Genomic DNA, 18,825 nt, shown 5'->3' with positions numbered 1-18,825 from the left:
ATCTCCACAGATGAGAAATATTGACAACACTGATAATGAGAGTAGTCAGTTTGTTTGGTGTTAAAGCTTCTGACAAAGTGTTGGTGTGAGGACGGGGACTGTCCTGCAGCTGCAAGTTGTTTCTGAAGATGGTGGAAAGCTGTCTCAGCTGGAGATTTAACGTTCAGTCACAGCGCCCGTGTGACTTCATGTATTTATACCCTGAAACATCTCTGATTTGCATGTTTGGAAAAGGCCGTCCTCGTCATTAAAGGGATATTTCCATAAATAAACAGCAGCGTGATCCAGAGCTTTCTGACAGCGGCTCAAAGTGCTGGGAGGAGACCTGTGGCAGAGCGAGCTCTCAGATCCAGCTGAGTGCACGAGTAGGCGACTAAATATTAACTGAATTATAAGAGAGACGATTTCCTGCAGAGTGCTTCAGCTCTCCACTGTAAAAACTCACTGTAACGACTCATAAAACTCCTCCTTTGATTCAAAAGTTAGGGTACGCGCACAGCTCCAAGAGTTTTTTATTTCTAAAACACTTTTCATACAACACAAAACTAAAGACAAACAGGAAATGAATGCTTAGAGCTGAAATTAGTACATAAACAATCCAGAAGACCCCATCACTTCTTTCCCACACCTCACAATCCACGTACAGCTCAAGGAAACTTTCAGAATAAAAGTCTCATTAAAACGAGAGCTGAGATGAGCTGAGGTCGAATCAAATATGAATAAAACGAAAATAGAAAGTTAAGAAAAACAAAATGGAGGTGATAAAAAGTTGAAATAAACCCAGAAAGATTATCCATAAAAATCAAAAAGCACAAGTTTTAATAAATTAGGGGAGCATGAAATCTGATTTTTTTCCAATATCCAATAAGCCAATATTTAACAATTTATTTAAAGGATGCCGATATTCATACTGATAATTTTTGTGCACATAATTGCAGAGATCATCAACTCTCTTCTGTACAGGAAGTGGCATTTTGTATCATTAGGTATGGGTAACGAAAACGATACGGTACCCATGCTCGGCACTTGGCAATCGGTACTGGAACTCAACAGTACCAGTTTTCAATACTTTTTTGTGTTTATGTGGTGAAAATATCAATTTGTTTAATTAGAAAATATATAATTTTTTTCAGTTTATTTTATTTATTCTTCAATATATAAACTTGTAATGCTGTGTTCATGTCCAGTTCACTCCCTCACAGTCACAAAGATGCCTTTAGGTACCTAAACATGGATCCTTTGATTTTACATGAGTTGGTATCAGGTACTTGTGACAGAGTTATGTCAGTACCTATAAAAGTACCTGGTATCGCTTTATATTAAGGTCCTGTAATAAGCATCAATAAGACCTTTGTAAGTACTTATACGATGCTTATTAACGTTATTATTTGTTTATAAGACTATATAACTGCTTAATATGTGTTTAATAAGGTCATTGTAAGCGTTAGGCCCCACAGGTTAGGTTTAGGCATGGGGCCCTGAATGGTTAGGTTTAGGCATGGGGCCCTGAATGGTTAGGTTTAGGCATGGGGCCCTGAATGGTTAGGTTTAGGCATGGGGCCCTGAATGGTTAGGTTTAAGCATGGGGCCCTGAATGGTTAGGTTTAGGCATGGGGCCCTGAATGGTTAGGTTTAGGCATGGGGCCCTGAATGGTTAGGTTTAGGCATGGGGCCCTGAATGGTTAGGTTTAGGCATGGGGCCCTGAATGGTTAGGTTTAGGCATGGGGCCCTGAATGGTTAGGTTTAGGCATGGGGCCCTGAATGGTTAGGTTTAGGCATGGGGCCCCACAGGTTAGGTTTAGGCATGGGGCCCTGAATGGTTAGGTTTAGGCATGGGATCCTGAATGGTAAGGGTTAGGCATGGGGCCCTGAATGGTTAGGGTTAGGCATGGGGCCCTGAATGGTTAGGGTTTAGGCATGGGGCCCTGAATGGTTAGGTTTAGGCATGGGGCCCTGAATGGTTAGGTTTAGGCATGGGGCCCTGAATGGTTAGGTTTAGGCATGGGGCCCCACAGGTTAGGTTTAGGCATGGGGCCCTGAATGGTTAGGTTTAGGCATGGGGCCCTGAATGGTTAGGTTTAGGCATGGGGCCCTGAATGGTTAGGTTTAGGCATGGGGCCCTGAATGGTTAGGTTTAGGCATGAGGCCCTGAATGGTTAGGTTTAGTCATGGGGCCCTGAATGGTTAGGTTTAGGCATGGGGCCCTGAATGGTTAGGTTTAAGCATGGGGCCCTGAATGGTTAGGTTTAGGCATGGGGCCCTGAATGGTTAGGTTTAGGCATGGGGCCCTGAATGGTTAGGTTTAGGCATGAGGTCCTGAATGGTTAGGTTTAGGCATGGGGCCCTAAATGGTTAGGTTTAGGCATGGGGCCCTAAATGGTTAGGTTTAGGGGAAGGGCTCATGAGAAACAAAAGCAGAAGACAAAAAACAAAGAGGGTTAGGTTCCATATAGCTTATAGATCAAGTTGTCTTGTAGTAACTATTACAATGACCTTCTTAAACACTTATTAATCAATTATATAGATTATAAACAAATAATAATGCTAATAAGGATCGTATAAGTACTTATAAAGGTCTTATTAATGCTCATTACAGGACCTTAATATAAAGAGTTACCAAGTACCTAATCCGGTACCCATCCCCATGTATTATGGTACTTACTCTTGTCACGTTTGTTATGTAATTAGGGCTGAACGATTTTGAAAAATAATCTAATTGCAACTTTTTTAGACCATTATTGCGATAACAATTTAGCATACATTTTTTTGGTGGGGATGTTTATCTTCTGCATTGTTCACTTAACACAAGTTTTAAATCACTTTATAGTTTGATTAACCAACAAAAGATACTGTTAGCATTTAAACAAGTCTTTTTGCTTTTCTTAATTGAAAAATAAAAACGAACACGGTGAATTTTACTGACCTCCAGTTGTCAGTCAGAGTAACAAACCAAACAGAAGAAAGTGACCGAGGGGTACGGCTCTACGATCTACTGGATGATCTTTGTAGCCCAAAGAAAAAAACAGCATTTTGACTTTTGCTGGTTTTAAGGGGGAACAACTATAAGTTACTATATTCCCTCCAGGTCTGTGCACATGAAACTTTTTATTTTCTAATTGCAGCCTTTGGGATTTGAAAATTACTCTTACAATACAATCCATTAATTGTTCAGCCCTATATGTAATATTCATTTCATGTGCACAATCAGAAAAATATAAACCTGAAACTGTTTATTTATTTATGACGATTACTTTAAAAGAAAAAAAAAAATCAAAAAGATAAATCAGACTTCAGAGCTAGGTGGCGCTCTTCCTGAGAAAATCATAACATTACCCACAACCAGGGTAAACTTGATCAATGTCATCACTGACAGTCAGTGAATATAACCTCTGTTCACAGGAAACATAGGAGAAAGTCAGCTGTTCATCAATTAAACCAAATTAAATAAAATGGTTTACTTTGCTAAATGTGCCTCATTAAAGTGGATAGAGAAAGTTGGATAAAGTGAGATAGATTTTAATTTTTCTCTTAAAGTTTTAAAAACGTCTCCTGAGCCGTGTGTGAGTCTCTCAGACCGTCTGTAAGTTAGGAGTGAAACCTCCTCCTGACTGCTCCTGACATCCTGAACGTTCGATCAGACGAGGACAGAGGATGACTAATCATATTAATGTGTCTTACGTAACGTCCGAACTGACGGAGGACTCAGGGAGTCCACTTTAAGGAGGACATGTCCTCTTTCTGTCCCCAGCATCAACCAGAGCTGCTGTGATACCTGTGATACCTCACTGTGACACCTGGCTGTGATACCTCGCCGTACTTCACTTTCTGTGTTTCCCTTTCTGTGCTTCACTTTCTGTGCTCCTCTTTCTGTGCTCCTCTTTCTGCGCCTCTCTCCCTGCGCCCTGGGCTGGCTGAGGTAGTCCTGCTCTCTAATCTAATCCTCTCCTCTCTAACACAATTACCTAACGCCTAATCCCGTCCTGCGGAGGCCCAGGGGTTTCCTTCACAATCGCCGCCTTTCTCCGCTGGCTCCAGCTCTGGCTCCAGTTCGGGCGGAGGCTCAGGCGGAGGTTGTGTGGCGTCCTGGTTGTGTTACAGTAGAAAGGGTCACTGGGGCGGGTGTCTAAGGGGGGCTGGGGTGTGCCGGATCCGTTCCCTGATCCCTCTGGCTCCATGAAAGCAGGAGCGTCAGCGTGGAGTGGGTGCGTGGCGTATCGTATGGCTGAGGGGATCAGGTGGCTTCAGATGGAGGTGGAGGTGTTGCTGTGGGCTCTGACGGAGAAACATTGCTGCGTCTGTCTGTGAGGAGGTTACGTCATGCTCCTGTTTAATGGTTGGACTTTAGAGAAGGTCAGAAATAATGAACGAAACTGAAATTTCCTCCTTATAAACAACCAAGAGTGAAAGGTTCAAAAGTGGGTGTTGCTCTTTTTTCTCCTTTAAGTTTTTAAAAAGTGAACGACTTATTATTAAACCATAGTGTGGATCAGACTGAGCTGTGGCTGATATCTGTAAATACCTGTTGAAGTATCTGAAGTCCAAGTTAAAGTCCAGACTCTTAACAGACAGCTCGTGGGGGCCCACCTGTCAGTCAGGTTGGTTTTAGAAAGAGCTTCACTGATGCACATTAACTGCACATTGCTGAACGCTTTACAAAGCATTCTTTCTTTATCTTTTTCTGTCTTTTTTTCTTTTTTTCTTTTTTTCTTTCTTTCTTTCTTTCTTTCTTTCTTTCTTTCTTTCTTTCTTTCTCCATTCTTTCTTTTCTCTTTGTTTTTTCTTTGTTTTTTTTTCTTTCTTCTTTTTTTCTTTTTTCTTTCTTCTTTTTTCTTTTTTCTTTCTCCATTCTTTCTTTTCTCTTTCTTTTTTTATTTTTTCTTTCTTTTTTCTTTCTTTCTTTTTTCTTTCCTTTTTTTTCCTTTTTTTCTTTCTTTCTTTTTTCCTTTCTTTTTTTTTTCTTTCTTTCTTTTTTCTTTCCATCTGTCTTTTTTTTCTTTCTTTCTTTCTTTCTTTCTTTCTTTCTTTCTTTCTTTCTTTCTCCATTCTTTCTTTTCTCTTTCTTTTTTATTTTTTCTTTCTTTCTTTTTTCTTTCCTTTTTTTTCCTTTTTTTCTTTCTTTCTTTTTTTCCTTTCTTTCTTTCTTTCTTTCTTTCTTTTTTCTTTCTTCTTTCTTCTTTTTTCTTTTTTCTTTCTTTCTCCATTCTTTCTTACATTCTTTTTGTTTTTATTCAATCATTCTTTATTTTCTATTCTTATTTTCTTTCTTTCTTTTTCTTTCTTTATTTTTTCCTTTTATACTTTTTTCTCTCTTTTCTCCTTTCTTTCTTTTCTCATTCTAATTTTTTCTATCTTCCTCTGTCCATTTTGAGGTTACAACATGTTTCCAGACTCACCAAACTTCTTACTCTCTGACCAGTGTTTGTGTTTTTAAACTTCAGCCCCTGCTGCTACTTTCAGTTACATGAATGAAATTTTACAGGTGTAACGATGAGGCCAACACCTTTAAAAAAATCTCAGGTGACCACGGTGAAATCCCAACACGAAGTTTGGAAATTTGAGTTAAATGTTGTATTACGCTGACTCATGGGGTACGTCTTTGTATCAACTCACCCCAGAGTTTTTATCTGATCGTCTTCAAACTGAATGTGTGGTATATTAGAAGTGCTGACCATGAAAATGTATGAAAGTTTTTTTTTGTACCTCAGTGGGCGTGGCCAGGACAGACGGCCAAAGTTGGCTTTAAGGGCATAGAAATCAGGAATGACAAACTGAGAGAGGCCTCAGCCTGGAAGTGAGCCCTGTATTCACCCTCTACATGTTTTTTAATCAGACACAAACGATGGTTTTTCTCAGGTCACGTGTCCCACCTCGCCTCCCACGGTTTCTCTTTGTGTCCGATGTTTTTGACCACATTCATCAGCAGCATTTCACGTCTTGTTTCTGATCACTGCCTGCTGTCTGATTGGATAAGGATGAATAAAACTCGTATTTGCAGGATTAACACATTGTTGTGCAGGCTGCTTGAATATTATTGTTATGTGGGAAATAGAGTCTGAGTTCAGACGCTGGAACTGTCATAAAACTTTTTTTTTACATTTGTAGAAGTTTAACGTCGTGTTAAAGCTCCAGTTAAAGGACGTAAAAACGTGTTTGAGGAGAGTTTGACCCAGATCTGACCAGTTACGATCTCAGACTGAGTTAAAACACGTTTGTTTCTCTTTAATCTAAATTTCCACGTCCTCTCTGCTGCCACTGTAAATAGAAAAGTGAGTAACTCAGCCCTTTCTCTGTTTCATAATCCTCTGACTTTATGTAACGAGGTATTTTCTCTGTACTCGTGTTTTCATGGAGCAGAGTAACCTCCTGTAAAAACTGTTTACAAAAAGCACATTCAGGGTAAAAATAGTCCAGATTAAGAAATGAGTTAAACGCTGAAGGATTAGGGGTCAAACCGGCATGAAGCACGGCTAAATAAAACGACCTTCAGAGAGCGGCTGGTTGGGTTAAAGCATCCGTTTGTGATCGTTCAGACGCCTTCAGAGAGAAAACAGAGCAGCTCCTGTTTTCAGTCTCTGGACGTGTCGGAGGAAGAAATCGATGCTCAGCGCGGGCACAAAGAGAAACCAGAGACACAGAGTTACAGTAAGAGATCTAAAAACAGCTGATTGTCCTCTGAGCTCGCCGTGACTCAGCAGAGGATCCACGTGATTACACAGAGCCACGCCACTGACCCACAGAGCCACGCCACTGACCCACAGAGCCACGCCACTGACCCACAGAGCCACGCCACTGACCCACAGAGCCACGCCACTGACCCACAGAGCCCACAGAGCCACGCCACTGACCCACAGAGCCACGCCACTGACCCACAGAGCCCACAGAGCCACGCCACTGACCCCACAGAGCCACGCCACTGACCCCATGACCACGCCACTGACCCACAGAGCCACGCCACTGACCCACAGAGCCACGCCACTGACCCACAGAGCCACGCCACTGACCCACAGAGCCACGCCACTGACCCACACAGAGCCACGCCACTGACCCCACAGCCACGCCACTGACCCCATGACCACGCCACTGACCCACAGAGCCACGCCACTGACCCACAGAGCCACGCCACTGACCCACAGAGCCACGCCACTGACCCCACAGAGCCACGCCACTGACCCCACAGCCATGCCACTGACCCATAGAGCCACGACACTGACCCACAGAGCCCACAGAGCCACGCCACTGACACTGACCCCACAGAGCCACGCCACTGACCCACAGAGCCACGCCACTGACCCACAGAGCCACGCCACTGACCCACAGAGCCACGCCACTGACCACACAGAGCCACGCTGACCCCACAGAGCCACGCCACTGACCCCACAGAGCCACGCTGACCCACAGAGCCACGCCACTGACCCACAGAGCCACGCCACTGACCACACAGAGCCACGCCACTGACCCCACAGAGCCACGCCACTGACCCCACAGAGCCACGCTGACCCACAGAGCCACGCCACTGACCCACAGAGCCACGCCACTGACCACACAGAGCCATGCTGACCCACAGAGCCACGCCACTGACCCACAGAGCCACGCCTCTGACCCACAGAGCCACGCCTCTGACCCACAGAGCCACGCCACTGACCCACAGAGCCACGCCACTGACCCACAGAGCCCACAGAGCCACGCCACTGACCCACAGAGCCACGCCACTGACCCACAGAGCCCACAGAGCCACGCCACTGACCCACAGAGTCACGCCACTGACCCACAGAGCCACGCCACTGACCCACAGAGCCATGCCACTGACCCACAGAGCCACGCCACTGACCCACAGAGCCCACAGAGCCACGCCACTGACCCACAGAGCCACGCCACTGACCCACAGAGTCACGCCACTGACCACACAGAGCCACGCCACTAACCCCACAGAGCCACGCCATTGACCCACAGAGCCACGCCACTGACCCACAGAGCCACGCCATTGACCCACAGAGCCACGCCACTGACCCACAGAGCCACGCCACCGACCCGCCTCTGAAGAGTTGTTGGTGTCTGTCTCTGAATCTGTCTTCATCCCTGTGACACAGATTGAAAGTGGAAAATGTGACTTTAATCAGGGTTTCTGTGCCAGTAGGTGCATCTGGTCTCAGGAAGACACAAAGATCTTGGGAAGTCCAACGAGAAAACTGCTTTGGAGCCAAAATATCCCCGTTATAAATTGTTTCTTATCAGCCGCTTATTAAAAAAAGGCCGATATGCTTCAAAATGCTCAATAACGGCTCGGCTGATCACTGATCTACCCCTAATTCAGAGGTTGTCCTGGTGTCAGACTTCCTGTCCTGCTCAATCTGCTTGTTCCTCATTGATGCGTTGCCAAAAGTAGAAGTCTGTTTCAACAGTAGAACAAGATTTTGGTGAGATCTTTATGAGCTGATAATAAATCAAAAGCAAGATACTACAGGGGCACCAGAGGGACAAAATGTGACTGATCGAAATTAGGCAAACTGAGGCTAAAAAGTTTTTGTACCAAGCCAAGGATGTATTTAAACTTACTTTTTAACATGGGGCTAGATGAGAAAGACTTGGCTTTTGGAGACAGCCTCTAGTGGACACTTGGGGAACTGCAGATTAAGGTTATGAAAACAGGAACTGGAAAGTGAAAGTTGACTCTGAAGCATTTTGCTACAGACAAACCACAGAAACAGACAACAGATAGAAATGTGAAAGACCAGGCCCTGGAAAAACCCCTCAGACCTCCTGATCCTGATCCTGCTGGGTTCACAGCTCAGTATAACTACCTGGATCAGTCTTTCCTAAGTGTGTTCATTCAGGAGATCCCAATCCAAGGACCAGAATCTGAGTTTTCCCTCTGTGTGTGACTCAAACCTGCTGATTTCTTTATAAACGTGAAGAGAAACGTGAAGAGAAACATGAAGAGAAAGGAGCTGTGGGGAGTTTCCTCTGAGTCCCATCTGGACTGAGTTACAGGGGACTCTGAGAGCCTGTCAGGGTCTGTAAATCTCACTTTATTAAAGAAATAAGTCAGCGTTATTGGATTAGATGGAGATGATATCAGTCTCATGGTCATGTTTAAACTCAGAGCTGGAGATGAGCGAGGATTAGCCTGTCAGAGCCTGAGGACTGGGAGCGTCTGTCAGGTCACAGATCCTGTGAGGATGTGACGGTGTATCACTTTAAATCATCCTGACGTTTCTCGAAGTGTGATGAAGAAACCTGTCCCAGCTGCTCCAGTGTTTGGCGGCTCTCTGGGCGCGTTGGCGTCCTCCTCCCACCTGCAGCCTCTGTCCCGCGCCCAGCTGACCTCACCCCTGGCGCTCTCAGAGGTCATTGTTGTGAGGGGAAGTCGCTGGTTTGTGCGATGACGCTCTCCATTGTTGTCTTTGTTGAGCTGTGGACTGTTGGGGGGGCAGGTTTTGTTCGCCCTCGGGGACTTTCCTGGATCATCGCGTCCCCTCTCCGGGGGGTTTCTGGGGTCAGGGGGGGGGCGGCGGCGTCTAGGCCAGGTGTGTTTCTCATAATGAGCCAGCGCCAGCGCTCGGCCTCCCTCAGAGACGCTCGGCCTTCAGGGGATTTGGCTGCAGGTCAGGGTCTACTTTCTGTCCCTGTGTGCCTGCCGTCTGAGCCCTGACGGTCTAATCGTTTCATTTCCTCTCTGGATCATGGGCCTGACCACAGCTGGACTCTGACTGTGGAGTTACTGTCTCAGGGCCATCAGTGGTAATCACTGTTTTCAGACAGTTTCTGAGAATAAAAACAGGACGGGAGCGTTGAAAACATGACCCACTCATTGATAGGACAGTAAGAATACTTTCTAACCCCTCAGATTCAGTCTGCAGGAACATCACCACTCACAGTTTTACAGGTGAACTTTGGGGGCGGGGCCTGAAAGAAGTCTTCACACAGTTGGATAGATTTAAGGTGAAACCTTCAGGTAGAAATCTGATCTGTTGTTGGAGGTGAATTCATTGAATCAGCTCCTTGAGGAGACCAGCTCCAGGGACAGAGAGGAGAGTTCCGGAATGTCTAAGTCCTCTGTCCTTGACAGACACTTTAAAAAGGAACATTCTAGAACCTCTGTGATGTCATATATATATATGTAGGTGAGGCGTGTAAGCTGGAGGTTTCTGATTGGTGGAGCAGCCACAGTGTTTTTACCCCCCTCCCCTTGCCACATTTAAAGGCTAGTTATACTTTCGCCTGGCTCCGTTCGCAGGTGGCACATGCACCTCAATAGAGCGCAGTGGCATTTATGCTTGGCGCATTCTCACATTGTAATATTCGCCTCAAAGACAGGGGGCGGTAGAGAGAAAAATGTTACAGAAAGCAGTAAAAGCAATCAAAAGATGAAGAAGTGAAGTCACGTGGACCAAACATAGGGACCAAAACGATGGCGGCACGAAAGTTATGAATGGAGGAGGAGGAATGATTCTGTTTACTGTTGCTGAGCAGACAACAGCAGCGCTGGAGAAGAAGGTGGGTCATTCAGTGTTCAGAGCCTTTTGATGGTCTTTATGACTGCTTAATGATGGATTATATAAATGCTCATATGAGCTCAGCAACTCTACCCTCTGTTTCCTCCATTTTGAAAACCTAGAAGCGCCACTCGCGGCTCTTGCGACACATTTGAAAATTCTGGAGGTGCACGACCACTGTTGCGAGGTGTGCATTGACGAAGAGGACAGAGTCAGATCCAGTGAATGTGTTTATCTAACATCAGAGCATGTGAGCTCTTTCCTCTCTCTGGGAACTCATTCATTTCTCTGCCTCATCACTCTCTGTGACACGTTTATCCTCCTCACATTCCTGCAGCCCACAGCACGCTGCACGCTGCTCGCTGCACGCTGCACGCTCATGGTCAGGGTTATGGTCCTCCACGGGCCGGATGGTGTAGGTGAGCGTGGATCTGATAAGGAGCGACAGAGTGAGGAGGAGGAGGAGGAGGAGGAGGATGCCAGACATTTCTGCTCCAGTTTTGTTCTGTTTTCTGTTTTTCTCTCTGAAACTTCCAGAGATGGTTGGAAACAGTTTGTGATCAGAGCGTAGAAACAGCTGAAGCAGAGACCTCTGCAGGACCAACAGGAAGCTCAGCGCTGGTTTTCCAGCAGCTCTCTCCTGCAGGATGTGTTTTGTCTGTTGCGCTCATCATGTTTTCCTAAGTATCCTCTTTGTAGCAGCAGAGCGGGGTCTATCTTTAGATCAGCTGGGAGCAGCGCGGTGCAGCGCGGTGCAGCGCGGTGCAGCGCGGCGTGGACGTGGTCGGCCGAGCGCTGAGTCAGGCTGGAGGAATGCGAGGCAGACCGTAATTAAAAAGAAAGGGAGGCTGGATGGCTTCCTGTACGCGTTAGGGAGGGAATTCCCTTTTTTTAATGGAGAGACTTTGATTTTCAGGAAATGATCGGAGACTGATTCAGAGACCACGGAGTAAACAGCTGCTGAAAGGCTGAAGGTCCCGCTCAGAGTTTAAAAACTTTCTTTCAGAGCTCTGATGTTTTTAACCCTAACTTCATTTTATCACATTTATTAGAAATAAATCAATTAATAGTAAAAGCAGTGCTCCATTTGTTTACTGTGTCGCATTTTTCTTCTTCGTTGGATTTATTAGCGTGGTAAACTGTGTCGCGCTGCTACAGCGTCACTCTGTTACGTAGCTAATGCAGCTATCAGCATCCAGCTTAGACGCCACCTACCACAAGGGGGCACTGTGGGCTGTGGAAACAAACAGGACCAGGATTTACTGACCTAAAGTGGATTGTTTTGTGGAAACAGGACTAAACGGTTCTTGTTTTCATCTCTTATTTTATAAAAAATGATCCGTCAAAGAGAGTGAATTTTTTTTTACATAGGATGAGGATTTTAAGTCTTTTTTTTTTTTTTTACCAATTTGACTCCTGAAAACTAGCAAGTAACTTTTTTAAATGCTGACAATTATTAATAATGTTATTAGGAAAAAGACGTCACAGCAGACATATTGGGAGGCACCACTGTTGCTTAAAGAGGGGGTAGTTTGCTTTTTGTGGTCTTTATTTTGCTCCTCTTGTGCCTCCGTAGTATCTTTACATCATTTACAGCTCAAAAAGCTTTATTCTTCTTTTGCTAGTGTTTTAGTAAATCCTTATGTCAGTGTCTGTCTGAAACACTTCAATCATAATAATACATTTTATTTGTATTGCACTTTACATTTTCACAATCTCAAAGTGCTACAGAGTGAGACACAATTAAAAACAATTAAAAAACACCTTAAAAATCCTTTTTAAGAATAATTTCTAGGAGAGTAATCGAGAGCCCAGTACTGCCAACTAACTAAATGCTTCCAGTTTAACTGCTGTCTCTTTAAGACTCCTGCTCCACGAACCCCCTGCCCTCTGATTGGACAGCTCTCTGGAGACCTGTCAGGGGGCGGAGCTACAGGTAGAGCTTGGTCCACAGAGGAAGGACTTTTGAGGAAGTGAAGATCTTATGCACAAAGCTCAGCATGTCAAACAGACGTCATAAAACAAACGTGTTTGTGTTTCCGCCCATCCAGAACTTTCCGTGCTGAGAGTCGTCCTCCATGTTTGGTCTGTTGCTCTGCTCACATGTTCAGATCAGATCTCTGAGCTCGTCTGAAGCGACGCGGGGTCTTTGTGTTTACAGTATCGATCGCTGTGTTTTGTTGGAGCGGCGTGCAGCCTGGTGTTCATGGTAACGCTGGTCGTCCTCCTGAGCGGCGATGAATGGATGAATGGGAGCATTACGGTGGGAGTGGACTCTGAGCGAGGCGCTGTCCTTGGGCGCTGCATTTTTTCAGGCTGAGAGCGATAGCAGCGGCGGCGGCGTCCTCTGCGGTGGGGCTGATAAGCTCCTCTCCATCTGCAGCTGTGACCACCCCCCACCCCCCACCCCCCCACCCCGTTATACTGTAGGAGATTTACAGCAGGGCCTATCTGCCTCACACACACACACACACACACACACACACACACACACACACACACACACACACACACACACACACACACGCTGTCGGCCTCTCTGGGGGTTACTGGAGTTCAGCCTCTCCTCTCCGCTCCTCGCTCTGTGTTGTTGAAAAGTTTCTTTATTTGTTTTCAGGTTTTGTTGAATCAGGAGGTCACATGACCACAGAAAGCGAGCTCTGACCAAAGGTCGGCGTCCAGTTTGGCTGCCTGTCAGACACACAGAGAGTGAGGCTGGTGTCTGCCCGTGGTCGTTTCCTCCTCGTGGTTTAATCTCTGCGACGTCCTCACGTCTCCTCATCTTCAGCTTTTTCCTCCTTTGTCGAGTGAAAACATGAAACTGAATCTGCTGAACGGCCGTTTCTCATCCGTCTCCATGACAACAGAAACAACAGGAGAAGCTGCTGTTAACAGTGATGACTCAGACTCCCAGAATGCACTGCAAGGGGCCAGCACAGATCCCATCAGTCCCTCAGAGTCCGGCTCCTGATGAGTCAGTCTGAGGTCTAACGCTGACGTGTGAGCGCTCACAGCTCTCTGACTCCTTTACCTTTTCACCTCTCAACAAAAACTTCATTCAGTTTTTAAATAAAAGTTTTCTCTTCAAGTTGTTTTCCCTAAATCTGTGAAACCACTCAGCAAGAGAAAAAACAGAGTAAAAAGATAAGACAGAGGTCATATTTGTCGTAACAAACATCCAGATTTAAAGTTGTTGTAAAGAATAATCACATGTTTACAATAAAAAGCTTTAATTTCTGATAATAAAGTAACTGAATCATAAACTTCCAAGGATGAAATAAAACATTTATTAATTTGAAGAAAATAAAGAGTTCATATTTTCCAGGAATTAAGTTAAAAGATTAAGATTTAAACACCAGGATAGAGTCTTTAATTAATGAGATTAATGTAAATTCATGAGAATGAAAAAAAGTTAATTATTCTCAACACAAAGCCTCAAATCTCAGAGGATAGAGCAACAAACCAAAAAGATAGAGTCATTAATTTACCAGACATAAATCTTTAACTTACTGTGTGAAAGTTACAAGAACAAATTTTTATTTTTTAGAGAAAAAGGCTGTGATTCAACACGACTAACCACTTAATTAAAAATGAACGTTTTAAGTTAATATTTAATGAAAAATTGAAGAAATGAGTGTTGAATGTTATGAAGAGCTTGAAAGTTAAGTTAATCATTTGTACAACTTTGAATAAAATCATTATTTTATGATGTTGGTTCATTTTTTAACATTACACTCACCAACTGAGGAAAAACAGTATGCACATAAAAATCCCTGATACTTGAGATGATGTGGAAATAAAATATTAAAAGAAACACTAATTAATTTCAGGAATAAAATCAATTAAAAATATCAAATATTTTTCAGTACTTCATTTGCTGATAATATAATTTGTCAGTGTGTTAGAGAAAACAAAACATAACAAACAAACTGCTATTTCCAAACAAAAAGCTAACGAATGCAAACAGACGACTTTAAAGAGACAAAAACATTTATTTTATTTTGAAATTTATACAAATAATAAAATATCATTTATTTTTTTAATTTGGAAATCAATATTATTTATATATTTATTTTTTTATTTAGAAACAGTTAATATTTCTTTTATTTTGGAATAAAAAATCTTTTATTTTGAAATTTGGAAAACAATTCACATTTTTGTTTTTAATTTGGAAACTAAAAATTTATATATATATATATATATATATAATTTTTTTCAGTTTCAATTTAGAAACTGTAAATATTTGTTTTATTTTTAGATTTGGAAAATGTAACCATTTCTTTTATTTTGAAAAATAGAATGATAGCAGAGAAGTTTTGATAATCAGTTGTTCAGAGTTTGTTTATCTCTAAGTTTTGATTGGTTAATTATTGGAGGAAGTTAATGACCTGGATTAATCTTGATCTGGATCTGGATCTGGATCTGGATCTGGATCTGGATCTGGATCCTGCTGTAAGAAGTGGTTTTGTCAAACTTCAGTCAGCTGAAGTGGGTTTGGTTTGTGTTGATGAGTCTCTGATGACGTTCACGTGTTTATTGATGATAAATTCTCCGTCAGTGTCTCGAGTGGCTCTGATGCTCTTTGTTGTTTTGTTGTTTTGTTGTTTTGTTGTTTTGTTGTTTTCCTGTGAGGAGGAGGAAACAAACCCTGGATGTGATGTGAGGACCTGCACAGAGCTCTCTTTGTGCTGCTGCTCTCTTTGTCTCTGCAGGCCGCGGCTGCTTTTGTCACAGATCCAGCGAGCTCTGTTTGGAAACAGCCTTTGTTTGTTTGTTTGTTTGTTTGTTTGTTTGTTTGTTTGTGCACGGCGGTGCTGTGAGTCTGACTCAGAGACAGAGGAGGAGGAGCTGGAGCTCCAGATGGTCATAATTACAGGGTTTCTTCCTCTAATTAGTCTTTTTAAACTCCACGGCTGGCTGTAGCCTCTGATCCTCTCACTGAGCGCGCTCAGACATGAGGATTTATTGAACCGACAGTGAGGAGAACACAAACTCAAAGCCGTCTCTTTGGTCTTTCAGAGCTCGACGCAGGAGATCGGCGAGGAGGCCGAGGACGACGCCATCTTCACCATCACGCTGAGGAAGGTGCAGCTCCACCAGTCGGCCAGCAAGGGGCAGCGATGGCTGGGCGTGGAGACGGACTCCGCCCTCAGCCTCTACGAGACCTGCAAGGTGCGCACCATCAAAGCCGGCACGCTGGAGCGGCTGGTGGAGTACATGGTGTCAGCGTTCAGGGGCAAAGACTCCACCTACGTCACCATCTTCCTCTGCACGTACCGCTCCTTCGCCTCCACCAAGCAGGTGCTGGACCTCCTGCTGCACAGGTAAACCTGACACAGCACCAACAGGAGGCGTAGACCTGGTCCAGGGAGGGGGTTTGTCTCACAATGAATGAAAGCAGATGTTTCCTCATCAGAAGTTAGATTTGTCAGATTTCTTTTCTTTTCTTCATGTTGTTTTTTTTTGCTCCAAGTTGACGTAAAACTATAAAAGTCCTTCAGGTGAAGACTGTAAAAGTATTTTTAACACCTGCTCTGGAAACAACAGCTAAGAAAGTTTTACAGGAAACAGCCGAGCAGTAACACCTGAGACCAACCAGAGCCTTACTGCGACCTTTTCCTGAATACGATGGTAGAGGAGTTCATCCAGCATTTTTTCAACCTTGCACCCATTAAAGAGGAAATAACAGATTTACTTTAACATCAGCACCACGCATTCACATGGCTTTCATTCTCCCTCTACGCTGACAACATCCAGCTCTATATCTCAACACAAACCCACTCCACTGCCTCTGATATTGAGACATACTCAGATACTTGGAAACAAAGATATTTTGATACTTTGGTGGATAATTAGATAAGTGGGGGGGCAGATACTAAGGGACTTGGTTAGATGTGCACGTGGATACTAAGATACTTGGATAAACAGAAACTAAGATACTAAGATTGAAAAATACTTGGATAGATAGATACCTGGAAAGATTTAGATACTTAGATACCTAGATAGATACTTGGATGCTTGAGTTGATAGATAGATACTCAAATACTTGGATAGATAGATACTCAAATACTTGGATAGATAGATACTGGGAAACTTGGATAGATAGATACTTAGATAGATAGATACTCAGATACTTGGATAGATAGATACTTGGATACTTGGATAGATAGATACTCAAATACTTGGATAGATAGATGCTTAGATAGTTGGATACTTGGATGGAAAGATACTTGGATAGATAGATACTTGGATAGAAAGATACTTGGATACTTAGAAAGATAGATACTCAAATACTTGGATAGATAGATACTTGGATAGATAGATACTCAAATACTTGGGTAGATAGATGCTTAGATAGATAGATACTTGGATAGATAGATACTTGGATACTTAGAAAGATAGATACTCAAATACTTGGATAGAAAGATGCTTAGATAGATAGATACTTGGATAGAAAGATAGTTGGATAGAAAGGTACTTTGATAGACAGATACTTGGATAGATAGATACTTGGATAGATACTTGGATACTTAGATACCTGGATAGATAGATACTTAGATACTTGGATACAAAGATAGTTGTATATTTGGATAGATGTTACTTCGTTATGGTATGGGTAAAGACAGTTTTTTAGATACTTGGATAGATTTTTAGATACTTGGATACTGTATTTTTAGGTACTTGGATACTGTATTTTTAGGTACTTGGATACTGTATTTTTAGGTACTTGGATACTGTATTTTTAGGTACTTGGATACTGTATTTTTCCAGAGGTTTTTGAGAGGTTTTCACACTGACTGTGTCTTTGCTGAGTTTTGAAGTAGCAGCAGGTCATCACAGCAGTCTGCTACTGTTCTCTTTGTTGTCGTCTGGTTCACACTTTGCAGTTGAAGCTGCCACAGTCACAGTGTTTTGTGTGAAGCAGAGTGTGACCTCAGTGTTTCCCCTGAAAACTCAGACTTGTTGAAATGAAAACAGTGGCTGAAGGGTTTCAGACAAATTACACTCCGGAGGCCATTTTTAAAAGTGTATTCGGTCTTAAACGGACTAAAACCCTGTTTCTGTGTAAACGCAAAGATACCTTTGTGTTTTAACCTGAAACTGTTTTTGTTTAACCAGCCCCAAAAACTGATCATTCAATTATGACAAATCTGACGTCCTGATCATCAGCCCCACGTCTCCTCACAGCTCACGCTCTGGATTTCAGGCTCACACTCAACAACCCTCACCTCACCTCACATCTGTAGCCTCAGCATCATTTCTGACTGCAGCTGTTGTTTTCAGCTCCACGCCACCGAACGGCCTCCTCCACCTCTGAACATCACCTCCATCTGTAGATCTGTGTGCTGAAACACACCCACACCCAGGGCTCTGACACGACCTCCAAAAATTAAACACATCCACACCTCAGCTGCACAGACCTCCTTCCTGTCACCTATGCTCCTCATGCCACAGACCTCCTTCCTGTCACCTGTGCTCCTCACGCCACAGACCTCCTTCCTGTCACCTGTGCTCCTCATGCCACAGACCTCCTTCCTGTCACCTGTGCTCCTCATGCCACAGACCTCCTTCCTGTCACCTATGCTCCTCTCGCCACCCTCAGAGGATCAGACCTGGGGCACAGGCTCACTCTGTGGTTGATTTGTTTTATTTTTGAGTCATGTTTTCTCTTTTTCTTGTTACTGATTGATATTAATGATTGCTCAGTGTCTCTGAAAATGTTTCTGTGCTCAGAGGAATCTCTCCTGAGTCTGTGTCTGATTTATTATAAACTGAGCGTGTCTGTTTGTCTCTGCAGGTATGCACGTCTGCAGAACGTCACGGCCGCCACGGCGCACAGAGTCTCTCAGGACGACTGCACCGAGCTGAGAAAGTGAGTCTGCAGCATCCATCACTCCTCCTGCTCCTGCTCCTCCTCCTCCTCCTCCTCCTCCTCCTCCTCCTCCTCCTCCTCCTCCTCCTCCTAACCCTCCTCTCTGTTGCAGCACGGTCTCGTCCATCCTGGGCGCCTGGTTGGACCAGTACTCTGAGGACTTCTGGAGCCCCCCCAACTACGACTGCCTGCACCAGCTCCTGTCCTACCTGCACTGCCACCTGCCGGGCTCGGACCTGGAGCGCCGCGCCCGCAACCTGCTGGCCCACTTCCACCGCCGACAGCAGTGTGAGCCCGATCCCGATGGTATGGAGGCAGGACAGAGAGGGAGCCGGGGCGGGGGCGGGGTTAACGTCTCAGTCGTAGCATCACGCTGTAGCAGCGGTTTGGGGTCAGAGGTCACAGCTGCAGAGCAGGACGTGTTTGGCTGGAGCTCAGGTCGAGGCGCCATCTTGAAA

At 44.2% G+C, this 18,825-nt stretch overlaps 1 protein-coding gene across 4 annotated transcripts in view; it reads left to right on the top strand.

The window, feature by feature from the left end:
* The window catches only part of LOC141791134 (ral guanine nucleotide dissociation stimulator-like), a 63,570-nt gene that overhangs the window by 30,416 nt on the left and 14,329 nt on the right, over positions 1 to 18,825 (top strand). For 3 of the 4 annotated variants that reach the window (XM_074671386.1, XM_074671385.1, XM_074671383.1), the window contains exons 2-4: positions 15,514 to 15,818; positions 18,293 to 18,367; positions 18,480 to 18,673. In XM_074671386.1, coding sequence (XP_074527487.1) covers positions 15,514 to 15,818; positions 18,293 to 18,367; positions 18,480 to 18,673 — 574 coding nt within the window. The remainder of the gene's footprint in view (positions 1 to 15,513; positions 15,819 to 18,292; positions 18,368 to 18,479; positions 18,674 to 18,825) is intronic. The other variant, XM_074671384.1, reaches the window with a different exon arrangement.

This window comes from Halichoeres trimaculatus, unplaced genomic scaffold, assembly GCF_033239565.1.
Source record: "Halichoeres trimaculatus isolate MK-OKI-2021-1 unplaced genomic scaffold, fHalTri1.1 fHalTri1_scaffold_5, whole genome shotgun sequence".
In the NCBI taxonomy this organism is placed as follows: Eukaryota; Metazoa; Chordata; class Actinopteri; order Labriformes; family Labridae; genus Halichoeres; species Halichoeres trimaculatus.
This window is presented reverse-complemented; position numbering and strand designations above follow the sequence as displayed.